The sequence below is a fragment of the Callorhinchus milii genome, unplaced genomic scaffold (genome assembly GCF_018977255.1).
Source record: "Callorhinchus milii isolate IMCB2004 unplaced genomic scaffold, IMCB_Cmil_1.0 Scaffold17, whole genome shotgun sequence".
In the NCBI taxonomy this organism is placed as follows: Eukaryota; Metazoa; Chordata; class Chondrichthyes; order Chimaeriformes; family Callorhinchidae; genus Callorhinchus; species Callorhinchus milii.
Genome location: NW_024704758.1, coordinates 9131883 through 9158412, shown reverse-complemented (window position 1 = coordinate 9158412; position 26530 = coordinate 9131883). Strand labels below are relative to the sequence as shown.

The following is a 26530-nucleotide window of genomic DNA, read 5'->3' as shown; positions in this document are numbered from 1 at the left end:
TTAATGCACACATACACATCCATTGTATTGCAAAAGTATTATAAAAGGTGTCTGAATAATCTCACTGGGATTAAAGTGTTTTCAATTTCATATTTGTGTTGCAAGCACCAATTTGCTCTTCATACAAAAGTCCTCCTGTAGTCCTGTACTATTCTTACAGCTGTGTTTACAGGTCAGAATCTCCTAGTTTATTGAGTTGCATTTAGTACTGTTGCTTGGCTGATTTGACAAGGTACAAATAGTTTCAAGTTCAGCTTCTGTGTATTTTGGCTTGAGAGAGACACAGTCATAATCAAAGTCTTCATCCAAAGAGAAAGGCTGGACTTCATCTGTCTGTACCTGATGGAAAAATAAAGAGGCAGATTTTACGATGACAACCCATGCCGAGTGACAAGACCTACTAATGCCACATCACAGGACTTGACAACAAGGTGTCACAAGTAAAGATGAGTGAACATATATCTGAATCAACATTAAATGGAATTGAGGTTTTTGCAGGAAACAGGGTTCATTCAATTTGTAGACTTTACTGTAGAAACCTTCACAAATTTCCAACATATTTCATAACAATTGTAAGATTATTCCCATTCTAGAATATTAACCAATGGCCAGAGGTTGTGTCTTTGTCATTTTAATAACTTTGGATGACGACTTTGATTACGACTGTGTCTCTCTTAATTGCCATCACCCTTAATTAACGTTGTCCTAATACATACAATAAAAGACAAATAAATATTTAACAAATGTATTACAATATGGATCAATGAAAACTATTATCTGAATTAACTGAGCGCAAAGGAACACTGGAGTCAGATCTGGATCAATTTCATCATCAGTAGGTACACTAGCGATCATTCTTCAACTGAATGTTTCATCTACATATATACTACAAGTCAGTCAACCAGGAAACTCAGGAGACATCTAACCCATTAAATTACTTTTCAATCAGAAGCCGCTTACTGTGTGTACCTGAGATTACTCCAATTAGCCTCAGTGACCATGAGCTGGAGAGATGGTGGGAAATTGGCATCAACAGATAGAAACATGTCCTGTTTTCACTTGCCATTTTGGATGTGCTGAGCCAAAGGACAAATGTAAATTCAACATTAACAAGCAGTTTGGTTCTGAGTTATACCTACGTTTGGTTTGGAATTAGAGTATGAAGTGGTGATAAGAGTATGATTGCCATAAAGTAAAAACACAAGCTGCTCAATAGGAGTTCACAAAAAAGTAAGCCACATACCTGGTCACATGTTTCATTACTAAATTCTTCACTATTTGGTTTTGTGCTGAAGTCAAGTGATGTGTCTTTGCATATGGAATGAGAGTAGTCTATCGGGATCTCCACTTCTGTCTCACCTGGGAGCAGATCCAGTCCTGCATTCAATGAACAGACATAATATTTAATGTGAGAAACATTTATAAATAGATATGCCTGGCAAAAAATTATGCAAAGACAGAAAGCCTGGATAGCTCCTGGTGAGGGTTGGGTCACGCTCCATCATCAGCCAGCTGAGAGGATGGAACTCACAAAGGGGGATTTGGAGCAGGGAAGCTACATCCATAGGTCATGAATGAGTTAGTACACCAACAACATTATATAATAATAATAATCCTTGCATTTAATATAGCACCTTATCACGTTGTCAAGACGTAAAAAGCACTTCACAGAATATACTGTAAAGTTGATTGACTATGTATTTTGTGGGCAAAATGTAGTTTGTCAGCAAAAAACATTCCCCAGAACACAAAGAGGAGAGATCTCATTAGAACAACCATCAGTGATAACACTACATTCACCTGAAAACTGAAGAGCTTGGTCCCCTTACAAGGCAAATTCTATTCTCTTTGCAAGAAGCTTCTGAACAAAGTATTACTGCACTATAAATGAGAAGGTTTTATTGCCTGTTAAAAAAAAATTCTTACTTATAAAGGGCCTAGGTGGCAAATATTATGTGATTATTCTAAATATAATTTGCAATTCAATCTTGCATGGTACAGATTCAGATAATAGTATACAGCATTAACATCATGTGAGCTATTAGTTTTACACCACTTAAGATACCATCCCTTCTTTGTCTAATTTGCAGAACACTAATTACACAATTTAGAGTAGTTGGGGTGGGCAATTCTTTCATTTTCAAGGGAATTCATTCTTTCATTAAAAAGGGAATACTGTACTTGGTACGCATTCATACATCACTCAGCAAGAACAAGTGATCTGACAAAATGCTTCCTTAACACACCAGCCAGTTTATTAAAGTAAAGCATTAAGTTATTTGTCCTCATTTGGAATACAACGTTGGTATCTGTCCATGCGAAAACTCAATGCAATCAAAATTTCTGCAGTGGAAAGCACTCTGGAATTGTGCTTAGGTTCTCACAAGTCAGTCAATGTTCTCCAGTTTGTAGAGATAGGCAACTGATGGAAAATGTCATGAAGCATGATATGAAAAAAATTGCAATGAAAGAATTAAAATCTATTGACGTGTAGTTCCTTAGGATAATCTTCCCTTCTCCTATTCTACCCTCCTGCAAAGGCGCTTGGCAGCATCAAAAATCCAAAGCTCTGATTTCTATGGCACTATTGCAATTCTTTTGCTGAATCAACATAACATTTGGTTAATACAGATGAAGAGCATTTTGGATGCTGCTTCGATATTTGATAAGAATACACAGATGGTTCCAGCAAGTTAGTTAGACCTTTCAGCTGACCTGTTATTACATGGGGTAAAAAAAGGAGAATTAAAACAAATGAATTGAACAGCAAAATGTCATTATGACTGAAGGACCCTAATGCCACCAGTTTCTGTTCCACTGGCATTTCCAGAGTTGAAGTCATTGCATGCTGCTGGCATAAACCCCTTCATCTGCACCTGTTCAGCAGCAAAATAGCCTTGCAAACACGGTGCGCAACTGAGAGTGTACCAGTTTTGTCAGCTAATATAATCAGAAACCCCGAGCAAAGAATGTACACACCCCCATGACTGCCAGAGGGTGACTGCCAACTCCATCTTTGAAGACATCAATTGCAAATTTTTCCATGCCACTAACTGATGGAGGTGCGAGCCCTTGAGGGGAAATATTTGTGGAGGAAAATATGCTCAATGAATACAGGGAATAATATTTTTAAAATGGTGCTTTGTAGTGTCCTATAATAAAACTTCATACAAGGTACTTTCTCGTTTACTTTTCACCACTTCTAAGAAGCAGTCAATTATTTTGTAAAAAAAAATTAATAGGTAGGGCAAAGCATTTCATTTTCTATTTTGCCCCAAGTCATGGAATAATAGTTGATGTCTGCATGTTGTATGAATTATTAGATCTTACCACAAAAACCCAGAAAAGATTAATGGCATTAAATGAATCCGTAGGGTTTATGAAGATTAACTGCAGTGTCACAAATTGGATCTTACAGCCAAGCAACTCCATTGTGCATTTCAGCAGAAAAGATAAGTTTCTATGAAATAAAATTTAAAAAGATACACAAAATAAACAGAGGAGTACAATTAGGAAAAATAAGTCATCATAGCTGCTTAACCTACGTCTATTCAATCTAAAATGTGTGCTGTGTGGTATACACACTCACATTTTTAATACACTATTTATTTTTATACACACTTACATCTTCCCTTTGCCCTGAACACTATAAATTGTTGTACAAGCACGTTACAGTCTCTTGTAGTCAGGTCTTGAACTGCATTGCCTGCAGACAACAGTGTGTTTACATTATGTTGTAGAAATTTCAGAATGTGTTGGGATCAGATTCATGAGAAGGTAAACTCAGAACTGTTCTCGATACTAAAAATTATACTTTCCTTTGGTTTGGTACCATTGTCACAACTACTGTGACCACCTTAATTAAAAGTACTTTTTGAGCACTGTATTCATGATTGTACATTTTTGAATAGTAGAATTTGGAAAAAGAACATAATCTCCAATAATGTCCACAATAATAATGTTTAATTACAAATCACATTTTAAATGAAAATAACTATATCTTACCAGAGCTTACTGGCAGTAGCTGATACCACATAAGCCACACTCATAACTAATCATGCGTCACACAGCTGGCTTGAAGATAGACTACTGTAATAATGGATGATAATCCTAATTAAGCCACTAATTATATTCTCATCAGAAGTCATTAATTATCAGCAGGAGCTCAGCAGTCAAAAGCATAATGTACTCAGAGCTGACTGAATACCTAAATATATAATATTGTTAAGTTAACAAAGGAGATCTCTATTTTATTATAAAAAAAGATTTTTTTTTACGTTTGGTGAACAGGAGGATGATAGAGAGACTGGGCAGTTTAGTGGCCCATCTAAGATTTCTGGGACCACCTTTCACTTTGAGAGTACGGTACAAGTAATGGGTGGTAGAGAGTGGGTGGGGCTGAGGGGAGGAAGGAAAATACATCGGAGTTTTCCAACAGCTCCCAAGAATTAAAAATGAAATAATTATAGGCACTTTAAATGAACTCTCCAATCTATTACAACTTTCTCTACAGCTGGATTTGAATTTAATACAATCAAAATTCATCTTCAGTTCATGATGGAGAGTAAACAGGCGTATTAATCCAAGTCTGAGAAAATCTAAATAAACAGGGCCCTCCAGCAATGTAGTAGATGTGACCAATACTCTCCAAACTATGCATCTGTTTGCCTGGAGTTAGTGCAGTTGCTCTTGTCATTTCAGGAGCTCTTGAAAGAGTATGACATCCTAACCTCTCTGAGGCATATTTCATGAGCTGCTCATGTACAATTTCCTCAAAGGGCAAAAACGTCAAGTGATGATAAGTATATGTTCTTCACCTTAGCACAGCCTACTCCTCTCATGGAAGAATGCATGACCGCAATCAGTTTCAATATCATTAACTTGCCCAATGCCATCCACTATCCAATGCATCCAATGTGAGCAACTGGCAGCCAAATTTCACTCACAAAATATACTGTAAATCACTTTATACTACATCTGTGAAGTGCTTATTATCTCAATGACATAATAAGGCGCTACATCAAATGCTAGGATTATTATTATTATCCAAAGTGGTATTGTTCTCTTTGATCATGAGACCATCTACAGAGTCGTTAATTGCCGATTTGGCAATCTAAATGGTGGTCCATCTTCAGCCTGAGACGATCAAATCAACTACTTGGCTTAGAAAAAATGTAGCCACCATCTCTAGTTTACAATCCTTTGGTTTGGTAGCCAAATATGATGATCTACAGTAATTCTCTTTCAATAAACACATCAGGCAGGCTGATAGTGTAGTATGCACAGTGTGGAAAAGAGTAAACAGCAAATGTAATGCATGAATTCTTTCATTTTCCTTAATTGTGACTAATTTTGTCGATTTTATCACCACATGGAAGACCATTAATGTGCATTAGAGATACAAAACATAAGATACGCGAGGGAAATTCAGGTGATCAGCAAGAATAGAGTCTGCTCAATGAGGTTACTCACATCTATATTATTTATTTGGTGCAGATGTAAAGATATCCTGGAGGTTTACGCACACAGAGTGAACTTCTCAATGATCTTTTTATTTCTCACAGTGAATTTTTAATGCTCATCAAATTCAGGGATAGTAGCGTTGGGAAAGGGGCACTTCTCTATGTCAATGTCCTAATGTCAGTATTCCAGTCAGGTGGAGCTGGGTTGGATCTCATTATTCTACATCAAGTACAATATGTGCCTCTGTCCCAATGTCCAGTTCTCATCAAACCATCTGTGTGGCTTCTTTGACTCAAACAACCAGTCCAATATAGCTTTGTTTGTGGATTTTGTGCCTCTATCACAAAATAGATTTTCTTTTAATCTTCATAGAATGAGCTCCAGATTCCCTTGTTTCTGGCTTTGTGACTTCTACTTACAATGATCATTTGGTTTATTAGCTATGATTAAAACTCCCCCACATCTCACCTCCCTGAGAGTACTGAAGGATTTTTTTTCTAAATTCCCTTCCTCAAAGCATAATCAATCAATCGTACAAATTCCATATTCCACAATTCCCAGTCATCTATCCTCTCTTTTGTGGTGCCCAATGGAATGTTTTAGTTCAAATTGCTTCCATTAACTCAAAAGCGCAGTTTCATCTCAGCAATATTGGTATATAAATGCTTCAATAATGCTATTCCTTCCTAATTATCTACAAGATTGTCTTGGTTTTGTCAGCATAATAATATTAATGCAGGTCATCTCCTAATGCAAATGACAGGCATCCTGCTGTTCAAAACTAATTTTGGTAATCTTCCATTATTGCAACTGCTACGCATCTCAATTCCAATTAACATAAATTATCTCTATATCTTGGTGTTGCAAAAGCTTTTACTTCCTTCTGAGCATAAATTGTCTTTATTTTCCTACAGCTTTGATTTCACGCTGCATGTTTGAATTTCTATCGTCTTACCAAGAAGGTTTTGAGGTTATACTGGCCAAGAAGCTTAAACGAATACTCCAGTTAAGGATTACAATATTTAATACTACGAGCCTTCCTTCCTTATCTAAGTGCTGGAAAATAACATTAATAATAATAATCCTTGCAACTGATATATAGCCCCTTATCACGTCTTCAAGACGTCTCAAAGCGCTTCACAGAATATACTGTAAAGTGAATTGACTGTATATTTTGTGGGAGAAACGTGGCAGCCAATTGTGCACAGCTGTGCCCCACAAACAATCTTGGATTTAAGTGACCAATTTATTATTATTTATTAATTTTTTTTGAAAGAATTATTATCCCCGGAAAAGCAATCCATCAATTGACTAACAACTGGGTTCCTACTTACTTCTAGGTAAACAGAGGCATGTGGAGTAAGGAAACTTGCCAAACATTTCGCCCTGCAGGGAATTGAGCCCAGGTCTCTCACTTGCGAGGCGAGTGCTCTAACCACTGAGCTACAGGACTCCAATGTATGAACGATGAAAAGAAGAAATTTAAGCAAAACGTTGTCAATAACAATTCAAATCATCCAATGCTCACAATCATACTTCCAAGGGCAAAGTGTGACCCACTAAAGGACAACTTCATAAACAATATTACAATCTCTCACATCAACATTCGTAAGCGGCATTGGGGCTGGCAATTTCTATATACTAAATCTATGCACAGTCATGCCGAAAGACAGCATGGTAACAAGCAAGACCTGCATTGACGCCATCAGCCAGCAGAAATGAAGTCCATACTGAGGTAAAATCTGAATATTTTAGTTGATAGGAACAATTTTCTGTTTTCGAATGTGTAAAAAGAGAAATGAGTTAATATTTTGCAATTCTTTTTTAAAATCATAAACGTGGGAAAAGAATAATTTATTCTCGACAGTGAGCCAGTTCACGACAGGCCTATTACAGCATCATCTTTTTGCTAACTGACACTGCAATTATTTGAGAAAATATTTCAGTGTGATCAGTCTTCGCCTCATCTGACCTTTTCATGTCAGAACTGATCACTACATTTACACGTCTCCTGAACCTACTCAGGCAGTTTTCATTTTACAGCTGAAACCTATGCTGCTCCTTTTATGAGGGTCGAATCCATTCCTTCTCTAAAAATCTTCCATCCCAAGCTAATTTTGTTTTTCATTTAAGGTATCAGATCAGGATTGTCTCAAGGTCGTCTTTTTACATTGCTAACATTCTGAGTTAATCTGTGCAAGAATAATTACCAACTTTACACTTGTATCTATCTACATTTTAGTTGGGTCTGCTATTTCTTGATCCCATCATAAGGTTTGTAAGACAACTAACTTCTCTTTAACAATGTCAGTAGAGCCCCATGATAACGTTTCATTATAATGCAGGTTTGCTCCCCGATTACCCCAGTTGTTGTCAGACTGCACTGGCTGCCTGTCCTAGAGAGGATCGATTTCAAGATCCTCACCCTTATATTCAAATCCCTCCACTCCTCTGCACCCCCGACCTCTCTGACCTCCGCTCTCCTCAAAACAGTACCCATTGCCTTCGTTCCTCCAGGTCTGGCCTCCTCCTCGTCCCCCGAGTCCTCCGCTCCACCCTCGGCGGTCGTGCCTTCAGCCACTATGCCCCGAGGCTCTGGAACTCCCTTCCTCACTCCCTTCGTCTCGCTCCCTCCCTTCCTATTTTCAGATCTCTGCTGAAGACCTTTCTTTTCGACCACGCCTTTGGTCACCTTCCTCCCCTCCCCCTGGCTCGGTCCCGGGAGCCATTACTGTGAAGCTCTCTGAGATGCCGTCCGGCGTGGAGGGCGCTATATAAATCCAAGTTATTGTTGTTGTTGTTTGCTAATAATGTGGGTGCCCTGTGGACCTGCAGCCAGCTTCCCATGCACTAAAATATGGCCAACTTACAGTGAAACCGGTCAACCCCACATGTATGTGCTATGAGATCTCCTGTTCTTTTAAGAGCTACAGAGAAACACCTTCAAAGCTAAGATTGAATTAATCAATTTGCACAAACTTGTACAGAATATCCTTAAACTATTTTGATTTGAATAAACCACATTACTGGAATGAATCACCCTGCACCTTTCTCTTATTTAGAATAGAAACTAATGGCTGCAGATTAATAGAAACCGACGAGATAAACTGATGCATCCCTCAACAGACAAAGGAGAGCGCGTAGGAAGAATCCTTTATGGGCTACAATTATTTTTGGCCCTTACTTCTATTCAACGAAATGTGGTAAATCATCTGTGCTTCAAACAATATCCGAACAACATTTGTTTAATTCCTTAGCCAATTAGCACATTCATGATGGGTGTCTAGTGTTTTGAAGCTTATCTGGCCAGCTGTGTTTTGATGAGCTGCAGTGGTGCAGAACAGCAGTCTGAGGAAGCTGAAGCACAATGGGACCATCCCTGGTTAGCATTTACCGTACTTTCGATCGGTTAGAACACAGATAAACATGTATTTAAACAAAGAGGGCGCTGATCACATCTGCAATCCCATACTTGAAAGAAAAACTTCCTAAGCTCATGAAATACACACATGTGAGCAGACATTAAAACCAGTGCCCTCTGTTTGACATTGGTGCGTGGATGCTACAGAATGAGGTTTTTTCAAACTCATGATGTAACAAGGGGCAAAACTTGCTCGTGACTTCATAAAAAGTATTAAGATTCGATTATTCTGAACTGAGTCCAGAAAATATTACCGATCACAATGTCCATTGTTTATACAATCAAGATTATACTAACATTTTGTTTTGAGCTTTCTTTATTGCCCGACTGATGTATTGAGTTCATATTAAAGACCTGTTCAATTCTTAGTTTTTATTACTGAATCACTAGACTGTCCAGGGCCTTGGGATATCCTCCCAACATGAAAGGCACTGTATAAATGCAATTTGTTGTTGTTTGTTTTTGTTGCTATTGAAACATATAACAACGTAAATAGCCTTTACCTTCGATGTAACACCTTTCATGTCGGGAGACTTCTCAAGGGGTTTCACCAAATGCATTGCAAAGTGTAGTGACTGTGTATTTTGTAGTCAAACAAATAGTTACGTTAGATTAATACAAAAATTCAACATTTGGAAGCCACTGAAAAGTTTCTTATTTTCCATTAGCTTGTAACTGGGTTTACACAAGAAATTTGCTTCCATAGTGATAAGAAATTGTGTTAGCAATTAGGAAGCTGCAGAAGCAAGCAGTAATTGAGGAAGATAGGAGTGCCAAATTGTTATTTTGTAAACATGAAAGTGTCCATTCTGGAAACAAAAAGCATCTGGACAAAAGCGGATGCTATTTTGGGAGGACGGGTTTGCAGGGCTATGGGCAGAGATTGGGGGAGTGAGATTGATTTGGACAGCTTTTTTCAAAGAGCCGGTATGGACATGATGGGCTGAATGGCCTTCTTCTGTGCTGTAATAATTCTGTGATTTTATGAAATACTGATGAAAAGGGACTCTGCAAATCTCTTTAGCTTAATCCACGTAGACGTGGTGAACCCTTACCAGTGTCCCTGAGGTTTATGACTTCCTCCTCACAGTCTTCACCTTCAAACTCCATGTAATTGTCTACCTTAAGAAAGTTAAAGATCGACATAGTGTTAATAAACTCTTATTAAATTAACACTTCCAAATCTTATGATAATAAACCCATCAAACCTCATTTGCCATAATCAGTTACAGATGCGTGTTTTCAACAGAGAGTTTCGAACATCAGTCGTGTAAAGTGGAAAGCTTGAAAAACAGCAACTAACGGGACATAAAGCAGTACGGCATTGTGACATCGTGTGACACAGCAATCGCTGCTAACAGTGCCCCACGGTGACATCATTTTGAGTTGTAACAAGTAAGTAATATCCCTATTTACAAGAAAACTGCACTGAGTCAACACACAAAAAACGTTATAAATCCTGTCAGAAATGCATGGTCGAAAAAGCTATTTCCACTGATCCTGCTTGCCTGAAGCACCGTGAGGAGGAGGAGGAGGTTTCACCGGGTGAAGGATCAGTACCGCTGCAGTACAAAATGCAGACAGCGCAAATCAATTCAGGCTCTGCTAATGTCTGGCTATGTTAAAAGCTCCACTAAACTGCCCAAGAGCTTTTAAAGAACCTACTTTTAACTTATAGAAGAGCCTGTTGTCTGGGCATTCACATAACTCTAATATAATATAGAAATGCACAACATGGTTGAAATGCCTCATCTACTTACTAATGTCAATCAATCCCGTGGAATGAATTGACATACATTGAACTTACCTCCAGTAGGTTCAATGTATGTGAGGCTGGACTAAATGTACTGCCAACACTAAGTACTTGGGCAATCTCAATTTCAGAGTGCCACGTGCCACAGACGGGTATGTAGGTGTGACATGGTGCAACATAATCAATGAATACAGTGTGGCCCTCTGAATTATAGAGAAAACACTAGTGCCACTGTTAAAGCTAGTAATCGTGGCCAGTTCAAGAGTCCAATCTCCTAGGGGAATGAAATGCATTAATATCCAATTATATCCACTTCCCCAGTTTATAATAATAGCTCTGAGAAGGGAAATTCTAGTGATGGTTTTTGCTGCCCTGTATCTCATTCTCAACAACAACGTCTGAGAACAAATGAACGTCAACCGATTACATTACAGTTCAGGTCATTTCATAGATTGTGAGAATCTGCTTCCCAATTCAAATGAGATCACTTTTGAAGTTCACAGTAAATGTACATTTTTCAGTGTCACTTTTCTAACCATTGAAACTATTTCCTATGGTCCACACTGTAGTCATTTAATAGTCTGCTTATAATAGGCATGCCTGTCCTAAGGTGGAAGTATGTTTTCACCCTAATCAGCAATCACACAGCCAGTTTGTTCTCGTGACAAGGCAGAAACCAACAGACTGGAAGTCAATGAAACAGGCCATTTGGCAGATAGATTGGCAATGGCAGCATCTACTAGTCTCTGAATCTTTGATCAGAAAAGCATTAACACCTCACTGCAGGGTATTTGGCTGCATCGGGATTATATTATAAATAATGCGACCAGTGAAAACAATCACTATATGGCAGAGACACAAATACGCTTCAGTGTTTAATGTTAATTCCGTGACTTGATTAAATATCTCCCAGCTCAAGTCCAAATCCCTGACTGTCCAGCGCCTTGGGACGTCCTCCCGACATGAAAGGCGCTATACAAATGTAATTTTGTAGTGTATTGTAAAAATATTCTGGATATTGCTTACAGCATCAAAACACTTTAATAAAAGAATACATTCTGTGAAACGAGAGAGAAAGCTTCACTGCATCACAAACAGGATAACAACCGTTCCATATGGTAACACAAACAGGAAATGGTTGCTGCAAGTGACAGTGGATCTGTTTATAACAGACCTTACTAGTCATGGTGTACAAAAGGAAAGCCTGACAAATGCAGCCATATTACATTACTTAGAATTAAAAAATTAAGTCACCTTCAGAAGGTTTTAGGTTAAAACTTTTTGAGCTTATTTGAGCTGTTTATTAAAATTGTTACACCTCTCAACAGAACACTGATGCAGCTTGTTGTAAAACTAGTGACATTTCACTTTATAACCAAACGTTTCAGAGGAAAAAATGGAGATGAGAAATACCAAAACTGACAGTGATATGTACAGCATGATGACTGGTCTGCATAAATCTGAATTGCATCAGGACCAACAATTTCCTACTTCCCAGTGAAGACAGTTTAGATTACAGCTAATATCTTACGGTTGATATGAAAGAGGACTGTGACACCTACATCCAAACATTTAAGAGAGCTGCAGCTCATGGACTGGGAGCTAGCTGGTTTGAATCCAACCATACAGTTTGCTGATCTTGGACAAGGTTGTATGTATGGGTATTAAGGACACGGGACAAGGGCAGGCAATAATAATAACAATCCTTGCATTTGATATAGCACTTTTCACGTCCTCTAGACGTCTCAAAGCGCTTCACAGAATATACTGTAAAGTGAATTGACTGTATATTTGTGGGCAAAACGCGGCAGTCAATTGCACACAGCAATATCCTGCAAACAGTCATGGATTGAAGTGACCAATTATTATTATTGTTTTTTCTTGAGGGATTATTATTAGGCGTGTGGAGTAAGGAAATTGGACTTGAGGTACAGATCAGTACAGGGGCTGAATGGCCTACTCCTGTTTCTATGTGGTAGCCCCAAGGTTCTCGACTGGCTTAGTAAGGTGGAGTGTGCATCCATGGATGGTGATGCTGTCAGCGCCTGAGGTGTGGAGGCACTGGTGGGAGCCAATCAGGAGAACCTCAGTCTTGTTGACGTTCAACTGAAGAAAATTAGCTCTGATCCAAGACTTGATGTCTGACAGTCAAGAGTGGAGGCAGAGAGGTAGAGTTGGGTATCATCCGCATACATGTGGAAGTTGATCCGATGTCTGTGGATGATGTAACCATGAATAACAGCCACGTGGACAGTATACTGGAGGTCAACCAGGGCCTATGAAATTCCATACAGGGGTTCCCCACATGCCAATGGGAAGAAAATTAGAAAAATAATTGCAGACATATTAATTTTTTTTAAAAAAGGAAAAACGCAGAAAGAGATTGAAACGTGTCTTGCTTACCTTAATCCTTCCAGCGAGTGACAAGTCCCCTTCTTGAAAGCTACCAACCTTCAATCCTTCATCAATAATGAACTGCAAAGCAAAAAAAAATTAAAAGTGGAAGAAATTCTGTTTTGCAGAGAAGCTTCATAGTAGAGTCCACTATAGCACACAATAGAAGGACTTTGAAAACTTTTTTAATTCTTCTTTGAAAAGTAGCATTTATTCTATTGCTTCCTTAAAAATAAATCAAGATATTGTACTAAAATCACTGTCTTGGACAGCTAGAAACAAATCTATAAAATTAGAAAAATAAAACAACATACGGTCTTAGAAAAGCTACATCTTACCTAATAATTTAAAGTAATTTAATCTCTAAATCAGCAAGTTATTGCTCATATCTGGCCAAGACTGAATACCTGCCTCTTCAACATGCTTGCATATATTTAGCTTCTGTATATTTAGTACAGAATCTACTGACTCTTTTCTCTGGGGTGGACTGTCATCATCATCCTCTGCTTCACCACCAATTTCTGGAGGTACTGCCTTCTGTCGCTTCAGGTTTCCTGTAAATGGAAGCCAATTTCATCATGAAAAAGCCATTTGACAGCCAGTTTTTGGAGCTAATAAGCTGGTCATAGGGCAGTTTGAGCCAGCAACTGCTCAAACTGCCCTCTAACTAGGTCATTAACTATAATATTGCAATAAATTTACTAGTCCATATTGGTAAAATCAATATCAAAACCTTGCATTTGATACAACACCTGGAACGTTGAAACGTCTGAAAGCACTTTATGGTAATTACCGTAAATTATAACGAATATAATTGGTAGGAAAACACACAGGCAACATGGATACATTGATGTGACACAAACAGTCAGGAGGTGAATGACCAAGTTATCGGGAGGATTGTTGTCAAGGACATCAGGAGAAACTCTGAAGCAGATAGGACCTTGTTTTCATCTAAAGGATGGCAATGTTCTTCCAAGAATGCAATGGAGTGCCAAAATCAAGTGACCAGTGTTCGCAATAACCGTAATCATTATTTAAACACAGTATTATATTCTCACAGATACACATACCTTCATTCAAGTAAAGAAAGGATTCCAGAAATTCATCATACGTTTGCTCGTGGCTACTGCAAAATCTATCCAAAGTATCTTGAATTATTTCCTGCTCCATTCTTTCCGATTCCAACGGGACAGCAGACAACAGCAGATTTTGCTCTATCAGAAGGGAGGGGGGGGAAGTACAGCAGTAATTATGTGGAAAAGTAACATACATTAATTTCATTAAGCTGTATCAAGGCAGAGAAAATATACTTCTGAAAAGCTATTGTTTTCTAACACCTGCTCTATAATGTAATTTTCATCTGAGGCTCAGAATGATGTGAGGGGGCACATCGGATTTATATTACCTGTCATATCAAACAATCTGACATTTTGAAGAATCCCAAAAGACTTCATTACATTCATATCGACCTATGTGTCGTCACACACTCAATAGACCTATGATTCCTGCATACTCAGAGAGAACATTGAAATTATTTAAGGAGGGGCCCTCAGGGCCTTTTAGGAACATCGAATTTACAATCTTACATTTATAAAATCTCTGTGGTGTTTAGTCAAAAACAGACGGCAAAAATAAACATAACATAAATGAGGCCATACAAATATTGTAAAAATGGCAATTCAAGGATAAATATTGCAGAGTGCTGATGACTAATACAAACACGGCTTGTGTGAATAGGAAATAGGCTAAAATAGTGCTGTACCTGCAGGATATGTTTTTTAAATCTACAATTTAGGAATGGCATTTCTACTAATATAATTAGCAATTACTCAAGAGATGAAGGTGGAACTTTAAATAGTATGTTACACTCAACACTTACAAAGCCCCAAAGCAAACATTTAATATAAATGAAAAGTAAAAATTACACTATCCGCGCAAATTTTACAACTCAGTGGGTTTCTGAAATTGCAAATGCTTTTTAACAACCGAAACCAGGATGTTACATTGCAAAGTGGTTGTCTGGCATTTTAAATCATAACATATGGTTACCATTGGTATTAAAGGGCTAACTTCTGCAAATCTATTCTCTAGAGAATCTCACATGAACCAGCACAAAATGTTTACACAAGGCAGCTTGAGTGGTTTATGCAAAACACAGTGGTTTTCTAGCAGGAAACATTCTTTTATCTATTGATTTGAATTCTACCACTCACTGAGGGAGTTAGGATTAATAGAATTGTGAATAACACCTATTTTTTAAATGCATCTGAAAAGCAGCTTCATTATACCCATCGATCAATGGCATGATCAATCTATGTGCTTATCTCAAATACATCGTTGTAGTTTCTGATCCCTGACTGAGTGGCATGACAACTGGCAAGCATGCTGAAGAGACCATCTTGTTACCAAGAATGTTAACAGATCTTGTTACCAAGTAAGTGAGACCATCCTCTTCAAACCATGCTTACAGTCACCTTCTCACTCCGCCAGGCTTGGCGGCAGACTCCGCCACTGTTAAGCGCTCCAAGACGCTGCCCTGCGTGAAGGGCTCTAAGTAAATGCAAATTGTTGTTGTATTTTCCTCTTGCACTATTCCGGCAGAAAAGTAACACAGCAGCTTTCGCAGACAAGTGGAAAAAATAATGTAGATAAGCACAAATTTAGGTACCGATTATGATAGCAGTTGTAAAAGTAATAAAACTGGTAAAACTATAAGCAAAACGATGGGAGTGTAAAAAAAAATTGACTGAAGAATAAGGGAAGAGTACAAGAGAGCTAGCAGAACGACTGAAATACATCTTCCTGATCCCAAATTGTTGATATTCTTCAGGGTGGAGCATGTGTGGTTAATAGAAATGGCACTTCAGCACAATGCCAGAGTATTGCTGGAATAGTGCAAGGGGAAAATACTAAACTGCAGTGGGAGAGGGAGCAATTCAATGACTTCCTAAAACGGTGCAGGATACCTACTCCAACACGCTCCTCCCTATGAGGAACATATCTTTCTCCTTCTTGCATCACCGTAATCAGATGCAAAAAACTTCAGTTGTCATGAATTCAGGCAACTTTCTTGCTGTATTTATACATCAAATAGTAATATTAAAAAAACTGTAGCCTGCAGAATAGCAACATCAACAATATAGCGCCCTTCACATAGGTAGTATCTTAAGAGTGCTAAAAACAGGTAATGTTTGGGAGCCCTACAGTATTTTCAACAATACGGACTAAGGTGCAAATGAAAGTTGATTAATACCAATTTAGTTTTTAAAAAATCATAAAGTAAAAGATTAAAGTTTAGGCATAATGGGGATCAATAAAGCAGTTAACGGAAGCTTCTTTTCTATATGTGGTCTAAACGTAAGCTTTTTTAACATCTGTCAAAGCTCCCTTTCTTGGAATAGCTCTTCAAACAGTAACAACCACAAACAAATTGTAAAGTATGTCAAAATGCAACATAAAGAATATGAAACAGCCAGGGAAAGACAGTGTATAACTTGCTCAGACTCAATAGAAACCATCATGAGAACCTGCACCTTAAAGTTACTGTTCACAGTGATTAAGTCTTAACAATAATGCAATGCAAGAATGCAACTTTTTTACTATGTTAAGGCAATTTCTAATAAATCACAGCACCACAGTTGTACTGTGCCAAGTTTGTTTGCGTTTACTACAGCAGCATGGAGTTGGGAATTTACGTTGTTTGAAGCCAGACCGATCAAAAAACGGCTCGAAGAGGGCAGGACTGCACGCACCTCTTCAACTTCCAGGCATTGGGGTAAACTCACCTGGATGACTTAAAGGGACAATAACAAGCTTTTAACAACCACGGCCTATCTTAGATTACTGTGATACATCCTGAAGTGAAAAAATAAGGTAAGTGATTATATTTCAAGGAACAACTATTTTTTCTGCAGTCCAAACAGAATTATCTAAGGGAGAAACGCCAGAATGCCTAGCCTGTAAATAAATATTTTCTATGCTTGAAATAACCTATTGGATTGGAGTATGTGTATATCTCTAATGAACACTTCAGCTTGTTCTATAACATAAGAATTCTTGCATTTGATAGAATGACTATAATGTCCAAACATCTCAAAGTGCTTCACCGATAATTGCTGTCAATACTATGTATTTGTGGGAAAACTCAGTGCCAGGTGACGTGAAATGTCACATTGTTCAAAGGTTCTGCTGGAATTGTGCAAAATTATATTCTGTTAACGGCAGTATATATTGTATAATACAGTATCTCCTTGAAAACCAAAGCCACTCTAAAAATTAACCGCAACGGTTCTACAAGCTAGACTCCTGCAATTGTCTCTCAGTACAACAACTTTTATTTACATTGCGCCTGTCACAGTGGGAGGACGTCACACAGCTGAATAAGCAACCACCCGCTGGGTGTTGGGGGTGGGGGCGGTGGGAAGTTGACCGAAAGCGAGATCGGAAAAAGACAGGTCTTGAAATGGGCAAAGACTGTATAGTACTTCTACCAATCACAACTGATTTCACCAATTGATTGACAGTGCCATTCCCTCTATTAAATAAGGCCTAAACTATGGAAACCAATCTCATGAAACCAATCAGTCAATAATTTCTTACCTGTTTCACTTACCCATAATTTTTTTTATAAAATTACAGAGATTTGAAGCAATATTTTCTTCTCTCTATGATCTATAGAATTTCCCTGCAGGTCACCTCACAGCCCAGTTTTGCTCCTTCGGACATTCTACAGCTGTTTCAAACTTTAACAAGATGGATATTAGGATAATCAGAGACACAAGAATTGAGGGTCTGTAAAAACTTAGTCAAATTTCCATATCAACAGATGAGGCTAGAAGACGTGCTCCAGCACCACTCACTGAGCTCGTGATTTAATTTGGTCACTCAATCCACGACCAGTATATTCTGTGAAACACGTTGAGACGTCTCGAAGATGTGATATGGCGTTACATCAAATGCAAGGATTATTATTAATATATAATGTACACGTTACAGTGATATCAGTAAAGAATGTTGAGTGAGTTATTTAAGACTCACGTATTCCCCCAAAATATTCCAAGGTCTTGATTTGGTGCAACTGTATAATAGATTGATAATTCTTTTAGAGAGTAACAAGCCCTAAAACTACATCTTGTCATAGCCTGCTAAGACCATTTTGTCATCAAATGGAAGAACACACAGAATTGTGGAAAATCCTAAACCATTTAGATTTTTTTTAAAAAGAACTGGATTCCAAATTAAGACTAAAACCACAATTCTGCATGCTTTAAATTTGTAAGATAAGTTGGTGTTACATGCCGTGATTAGGTGAAATTTCATGGCCTCAGATATTTCCTCAGGTAAGAGGACATGATTTTGTTTCACAGCAGTTGTCATGCAGATCCAGAGATGCGGTCTCTCTCCTGAATCAGCATTAATGTTTTGTGGAGGGACACAATCACAATTCATTCTCAGGGGCTATCTGCTCTCAGGAATTCTCCAGCAGTCACAGTTCTAGCAGTAAGTTTCCTTTGAAACTTACGTTTTCTAGCCTTTGGATCTTCACTCCTATCCAGGAAGATCCATATAACAGGTGATGGAAAAACCACATCAATGCAAGCGTGAGTTAAAAGCTCAATTCATCTGGAATTATAAAAAGCTGGCACCAAAGGCAGCCTTGCAATAAATACAATTATGTAAAACATCCGCCATACTATTGAGAATTATCAGAGAGACTGGGAGCATTCAAAGTGTATTCGCTTGCTGATATAAACTCTGCTGCAAATAGAAACTAGAGGGGAGGAGATCAATATAGAGGATATTGATGAGTTTGTTTTAATGTTTTATGACATCATTGAGTTTTATCTTCTGTATACCAAACCTAAATGCTCCGTTTAAACATTTTGCATTGAACACTGGTTAACTCCATATTTATATTCCAGGGGACTGCAGATTGATTCAAATAGAATCGTCTCTGCTGTACTGAGACTGCCGGTGAGGAGGAGTCAAAGCCAGAAAAAGCAAGAGGTACTCTTTAGCTTTTTATCTCCAGCATTGCAGGAGATGGGAGAAAGTCCATCTTGAAGCAAATAGACAATGCCTAAAAAAAAAGAAAAAATGCCATACTGATACTTTTGCTGCCTTACGATTACAAAAACAAACTGCATTTATATATCGTCTTTCAAGTCAGGAAAACATCCCAAGGTTTGCACCTCTTTATTACTGTGTTTCAGGGCTTCCTATTGGGAGTTCATATGGGAAAGTGCTAAAAACAGTAAATGTGTCAAGTAGAATGGTTCTCTCTGACAAAATTGGAGTTTGCAACTGTTCTACAAGTATTAATTTCTTCAGCTGCAGCAGCAGCTCACTAGCTCAGCACAGCTGCTGTTCTTGGGGAGGGTTGTTATGATTCCAAACCACTGCACAGGCAGCAACATACAGACCTGGTAAACAATGGTGAACACTCACACATCCATGCAATTGGGGAAGTGGCCTGAATACTGCAGGGTGGCACAGAGCTGGACGCTAGTTTTCCCAATCAGTAAAGTCAATTCACTTTACTGTCTAATCTGTGAAGCACTTTGAGATGTCTAGAAGACACGGTAAGGATCTATATCAAATGCAAGAATTATTACTATTATTATTTGCTGCAGTGACTTCAATCTCTTGAACGAATAACAGACAAAACTGAAACAAGCTAATGTGAAATTCTTCAGCATTAAATTCCAGTCCTCTTCCAGGAAGATAGATTAACAGAACTGATTATTAAATGAATCAACAAAGCAAGCATAGGGTTAGTGGTGATTCTATTCGGTGAACTAAGGCAAAATGATATTACCATCTGAATCCCCAAGTGATGTCTAAAGTCTTTTCCATCAATACCCTTAGCAAAGATACTAGAATGTAACTGAAAATACACTGGTACTCAGGTTAAGACTATATTGATGAATCAATTGAACGTATGATGTAGTGACTAGAGACTGAATAAAGTCTGCACTGTAAAAAAACATACAATCATTGCCACCAGGTCACGGCACGACATCTTTATCTCCCATTATATTCCATACAATTTGGAACCACATGAGATTCAGGGAAACGTTTTGAGTCTTACTTTTAATGGCTTAAATTACTTTTAAATCAGATGTAAAATTAAGTTAACAATGGACAAACAAAATCAAATAAAATTCGGGCAGTCCAGTGAGTTCTATACCCTGTTGGAGGGTGCAGATATTAACACACGTTGTATATGGAAGGTATTACAAACAAAGTGATGTAAGCATGTGTGTCCTTGTTATCTTGCACCTTTACAACATACCACATCTCTGCTGCATTTGTTCTGCGCAGACTGACAGTTATCCTCATCTGGGAAGTGCTCGGTACTGTCTACACCAGCTGCAAACTTTCACGATCATCTAAATTGCCTGTAAACTGCACGTTAATCTAATGTTTTGCCTTCTAATTCTTACAAGCAAGATCAGCCTTTTAAAGGGCGCAGATAACATTGCCTAAAGAGATCCATTAGATATCAACATTATCTTCATACTAGAGGTAAGGATGACCTGCTATAATGTTATGTCTATTTGTATTTACCTGTTAGTTAACCTATGCTTAAAAAAAAATTTACAGCATAAAATCTACTACAACTCTATTGAACTAAGATTATTGTAGTGGACTTATCAAAAGCAATTAATTATAATTACATTATAATTAATGTAATTGAGGCGTAGCTGTATAACTGACTTCTTATCCAGGAAAAACGTTTCTGTGAACAAACCTCATCTATACATGTAATCATTGAGTCATTGCAAGTGTGGTTGCTATTAAGTTACAGATATTTGTGGGGACAATTTGAAAAAAGATAGGGAAAACAACTATTCAATTGAAGATACAGTACTTTATGGACTAAGATTCTAGTTATTTTTCCTTCAGTAGCCAGGATAATATAGTATTTACTATAAAGTTACATATTGTTACAATCCAAAAAGCACAACTGTAAGTCTGCATGACATAAATGGGGGAGAATGACTATGTCTTTTTTGTGTGCAACTTTAGATGTCAACCACTCAACAACTACAATCTCTGATCAGTTTTGACTAAAAACAAATAGTGCTGTGTGTCCAAAAGTTGTAAGTATGAGAAACCCTGCATTAGAAATGGATTAATTCAAAATGTACAAACTTCACTGATGAGTCCATTGGCAGTGGTAGAACATTTACAGTGGAAAGGGAGAAGAGTGCTTGAAATACATTTAACATAGACTATCAGCAGTGGCAAAGCAAAACACCACAATTTATCCACAAATCAGGAATTACTTTTTCTCTAATTTGATCCTCTGTTACAAATCTATAAAAATCCATTTCCGAAAGCTACATTATAGTAAGACGAATCACAGATTAGGCGGTTCTCTCTCCCACAACTATTCCATACATATTAGACTCCAAGGACACCACAAGCTCACATAATAGTATATGCCCAGGATATAGAATATCCATTTCACAATAAAGAGTTAGATATTGATCCCCGAGTCCTAATACAAACTTTCTTTCTTAACTCATACAAGTAGCAGTTTAGCCGTTCCCAGTCAACCATCTACAAGTATTAAGCATACCATGGTTCTTTGCTGGCTTTTAAGGGAACAATAATAATGTCAGTCAGGACATTTAATACAAAATTCAAGAGTTTAAATTTCAGATTGAACAAAAGCTGCAGAAAACAAGTATACAAGAAATGAAGAGCTAACATTATCATCAGCTTTACTGAATAAAGGATCAGACCAGGTGCTATAGCGCTGTGGTTGTTTAAAGCCAGCTAGATTCTTTAAAGGGATGATTGTCGAAGTAAACAAGACCTGAAAAATTGATTACTCAGCAGAGCAGGTGGCTCAGTGGTTAACACCATTACTTGGTGCAATATGTACCTCTATGATCCCCCGCTTGAATGAACCTTACTTTAGGTTTGCCACTAAAACGCAGCAGGCAGGCCCAAAGAGTAGTTAATTTAATACCTGTGTTCTCTTGTAAAGGTGAAACCACTTTCAAAGCTTCATGTGGTCTTCATCTATGGGTAGCACACAGGCTGATGAAAAATCAAATGAGAAATGAAATACACTGTTCATGAGGAGGTGATGCATAATGGCAGAAATCAAAGGCAGACAAAAGACTTTTAAATTAGTAATACAGGACAAACCTGCATGCTCACAGTTATGGAACAACAGAGCAGCACTAATGGAATTGAGAAGATCACAATGTTCAAACATTCACTGCAAGCTACAAAATATTAAATGTTATGCAATGATTCATTGATTAAAACAGGTTCTTTGAAATAATTTAGCAAACGTGGTTTATCTTCCAATAATAGCTGTGATGAAAAACAATATAAATTAGGTAAAATTAAAAGACCAACTAGTATGTTTTAAAATAATATTTCAAAATTAACGTTACAATGTCATTTGATAAACTTATTGTAATTGATGTATTAGATATACATAATGGCATCAATTACCTGAACCTGCCGAAAATAATAGTCAATGCTGCACTCCAGATAAGTCAAGCCAGATGCCTTGTGTCAGTCTTCCATTGGGTCAGAGGAGCTAGCAATCCAGTCTGATACTTCAGTGCAGGTCTGATAAAGAAGAATACTATTAAACGTGCCGTCCTTCTAATAAGGGTCCTGATCTACTTATTCTGGTCCTTCAGATGGAATTGAAAAGTCCCTTAGTACTATTTCAAAGAAATAGAGAATTTCATCCAGTGTCCTAGCCAATCTTACTTCCTCATCCAAAGTCATTGCTGGCATCATGTCTGGTCTATAATCAGCGGAAACCTAGAGTACCGGGGACCTGCCTGGCTCCGGAGCTGGGCCATCGAAAAGGGTTGACTTGATTTCGATATTCCTTTGCAATCATTGTCATCTTGGAGCCAGCAGAGTTCCAAGGAGACCCCACTTACCTCTCCCCCCACCCCACCATCCCCCATGTTTGGTCACTAGTTAGTTCAGGATCTGCTGACCTATACAGTGCCTTCAAACCTTATCCATTAAAAACATACCCCCGGGGATGTTGTTTGTGTAAACATTGTTATTCTTATCAGCAGAATGGTATGGGTGGCTTTTAACTCTTTTTTTGAAAAAAACTCATATCCCATGCCTTTGCTTTGCTCCTGTTTGTCTCCTGTGGTCACAAAGATAATAATAATAATAATAATAATAATAATAATAATAATAATAATAATCCTCGCATTTGTGGAGTCCTGTTGCTCAGTGGTTAGAGCACTCGCTTTGCAAGTGAGAGACCCGGGTTCGATTCCCGGCGGGGGGTGGGGGGGTGGGGGTCGAAACCTTGGCCAAGTTTCCTTAGCCCACACGCCCGATAATAATCCCTCAAGAGAGAGAGAGAGAGAGAGAGCAAAAAGAAATCGGGTCACTTCAGTCCGCGGCTGTTTGCGGGGACGCCGCGGCGCGGCCTCGGCCGTGGCGCTTCGCAAAAAATTTCGATTCCGCCCGCAAGGCACACGCAGGTCGATTCGCTTGGGAGCGCCAAAGCCGCGCGTGAGACGTCTCGGAGACGCGATGAGGAGGAGCTGTATCAAATGCCAGGAGGAGGAGGAGGAGGAGGAGGATGGATGATTATTATTATTATTATTATTGTTATTATTTAGCGCCTTATCAACATCAGGTGGTTGAGCGGCGTCTGGAAGCCGAACACAGTGACGATATAAAGTGAATTGACTGTGTGTGTGTGTGTGTGTGTGGTGGGTGTGTGTGTGGAGATGGATGGATGGATGATGTAGGCCCAGACGTTGCTGATCGAGGGCCCCAACGGAGCTGCTTTCTTGCCACCATTTTTTTTTATTATTTATTTATTTATTTATTTACTTAGAGTCGTCACTCACTTTTAATAGAACTTGTCTTTAGGGGCTTGTTTTTATTTTTATTTTTTTGCGTGTGTGCGTGGCGGGGGGGGGGGTTCTTGGTACCTTTTTTTCGGTCGTGGCTTCGGGCCCTCACGTCTCTCCTCCATTGCTCCTCCTTCTTCCCTCCTCCTCCTCCTCCTCCTGCCCGCAGCTCCCGGCTCCTAGCAACCGGCCGGCGCGGTGCTCGCCGGGACATGTAGTGGCTCGCCGGCCCCTCTCCCCTCCTCTCCCTCCCCCACACACCCCCCCCCCCCCCACCATCGACTACAATTCCCATCAGGCCAAGCGGTGGGGTCCGGCGCCGGCCATCGCCACCCGCTCAAGGAACAATCTGCTGTCCCAGATTTGGGCGGGTTTCGCGCCCAATGGGGCGGGTTTCGCGCCCAATCGGGCGGTTTTTTGTGTTTTTTCTCTCTCATTGCCCTTGGCTTTGGGCGGGTGCCATTCATTTTTTTTTCACAGAGCAATTAAACCTGCCAACACGTTCTTGTCTGTTTTTACCCCAATTTTTTAATCATGTCTTTTGCATCCAAAGGCGACACAGTCACCCCCCCCGCCCGCCCGCCCGGTGCGACCATGACTCTGCAAATGGTTTCACCCAGCGCCAATGGGGCACTGATACATCCCGGGTTCTCCCTGATGAATTTCAATGGCGAAGTGTTTCTTTTTGGCCAGAAAGGATGGCCAAAAAGATCCTGCTCCTCTGGAGTCTTCCTCCTCCGCTTGAAAGAACAAGACCTGAAACTCAAAGCAGTTTCATTTTCCAGTGACTCTTGTTACCTGCCACCGCTACGTTGTCCTGCAATTACTCATTACTCAGATCCCTCGGAATCCAAAAGCCCTCTTTACCTCATTCATGGCGGCAGAATGCCAAACAATGAGTTGTCTGATCTACTGTACCTCATGATGGTTAGTAATACCGGTAGTAAGAAGACATCACTCTGTTGCATTGAAAAAGATCTCAAAGGAAATGTCCCCCAAGGAAGATATGGTCACACCATTAATGTGGTTCAGAGCAGAGGACGAACCATGTGTATCTTGGTCGGAGGTAGATATTACCGGCCACCTGGACAAAGAACCACAGAAAACTGGAACAGCGTATTGGATTGTACGCCACATGTATACATAATAGACTTGAGCACCAGCCACTGCACAGCCCATGTGCTTCCAGAGATCAATGATGGATTTTCATTCCACGCGTCAGTAGCAAAAAATGAAACCATCTACGTATTTGGGGGTCATTCCATGGGATCCAATCACCGTCCTCCACGATTGCTTAGCCTACAGGTTGATCTGTTAGGCCCACATCCGAGTATAACCTGCACAGTACTCAATAATGGCATCTCAGTATCAAGTGCAATAGTGACCCAGGCTGGCAGCAATGAGTTTATAATTGTCGGTGGCTATGAATCAGAGACTCAGAAGCGAATGGCTTGCAACACCATCCTACTTGAAAATGATAACATTCAGATCCTGGACAAGGAACCCCCGGCATGGACCAGTGACCTCAGAGCCAGCAAGAGCTGGTTTGGAAGTGACATGGGAAACCGAGCGGTATTAATGGGCATTCCTGGGGAAAACAAGCCAGATACGGCTGAAGCAAATTACTTCTACATTGCAACTTTCGGACAGCCAGAGGGGAGAAGCCGCATTCTTGTCAGCCAGGAATCCTTTACTGATCCAGAGGAATCTAGCGCATTCGAAGATTCAGAAGAATTTCGCTTTGTCGTTGAAACCCATGATTATAGCGACGACGAAATATACTTAGATAATGGTGATGAGGAAGGTTACTGGATTAAGTGCATTGTCACCTGTAGTGTAAACGTCAACACTTGGGTTCCTTACTACTCCACTGAACTCAATAAACCGGCTATGATCTTCTGCTCCAGTGGAGGAGGTGGTGGGCACTGGGTACATGCCCAGTGTATGGGTCTCTCGGAGTCAGAGCTGATACACCTTTCTCAGGAGAAGACCAAGTACTTTTGCAATGTTCATTGTATTGAGAAAAGAGTTGAAACCCTGCAGAAGAAGATAAAAATAATGAAACGGACGCCAATGAAATCCCCGCGTAAAAAGTCGCCATCCAGTCTGAAGAAGACACCGATGAAGAAGAGCTTTGTGAAGAGGCTGTTTGAATGAAATTGAGATTGGTTCACTTGAAAATAAATCAACAGTAGAGCAAGTTTGAAAGTGATGTTTAGAATTATTGAATTATTCTGCAGTCTGGAAGAATTCTCAGCCACCTTTCAAGCCCTCTTCAGCATTAAAAAAAAATTATGTTAACCTGCGCTCAAAATTAAACATAAAGTCTATGTATTGTACATGTAGTAGGTTTTAGACAAATAGCCTGCGGATTACTGTAAAAAAATTGGGTAATTTATATGCGACAACCCACATGTTAATCTAAACTAGAACTTTTAACTGTGTGTCATTTCATTGTTTAGCAAAGTAAACTGTGTATCATTTCTGGTAAAGTCGCTCTTTAGCATAAGGAATTGGATAAGATTCTCAGGATTCAAAGAGCAACACAACCTATTTCAATGCAATAAATCTGAAATGTTCTCTAAGAAGGAAAACAATGAAAATCATGTAACTGTAAGGTTAAATTGT

At 39.0% G+C, this 26530-nt stretch overlaps 2 protein-coding genes across 4 annotated transcripts; one reads left to right on the top strand and one right to left on the bottom strand.

The window, feature by feature from the left end:
- iftap (intraflagellar transport associated protein) lies at positions 1–24088 on the bottom strand. 3 transcript variants are annotated; one of them, XR_006085555.1, is made up of 10 exons: positions 23984–24088; positions 22512–22631; positions 22015–22085; positions 14102–14245; positions 13443–13585; positions 13041–13112; positions 9940–10006; positions 1244–1377; positions 970–1076; positions 295–339 (listed from the first exon to the last, which is right to left on the bottom strand). XR_006085555.1 is itself a non-coding variant. In XM_042341589.1 (9 exons), the coding sequence occupies exons 4-9, from the start codon at positions 14199–14201 to the stop codon at positions 184–186; spliced, it is 672 nt and encodes a 223-aa protein (XP_042197523.1). In that variant the 5' UTR covers positions 14202–14245; positions 22015–22085; positions 22512–22631; positions 23984–24088; the 3' UTR covers positions 1–183. The 3 variants fall into 3 exon arrangements, 2 of the variants coding, with proteins under 2 accessions (XP_042197523.1, XP_042197524.1); XM_042341589.1 differs by lacking the exon at positions 970–1076 and having other exon boundaries at positions 1–339; XM_042341590.1 differs by lacking the exons at positions 970–1076; positions 22015–22085 and having other exon boundaries at positions 1–339.
- A 408-nt stretch (positions 24089–24496) lies between these two features.
- On the top strand, positions 24497–26059 carry rag2 (recombination activating gene 2). The gene has a single exon (XM_007887644.2). It carries the CDS (start codon positions 24497–24499, stop codon positions 26057–26059), a length of 1563 nt encoding a protein of 520 aa, XP_007885835.1.
- The last annotated feature ends 471 nt before the right edge of the window (positions 26060–26530 follow it).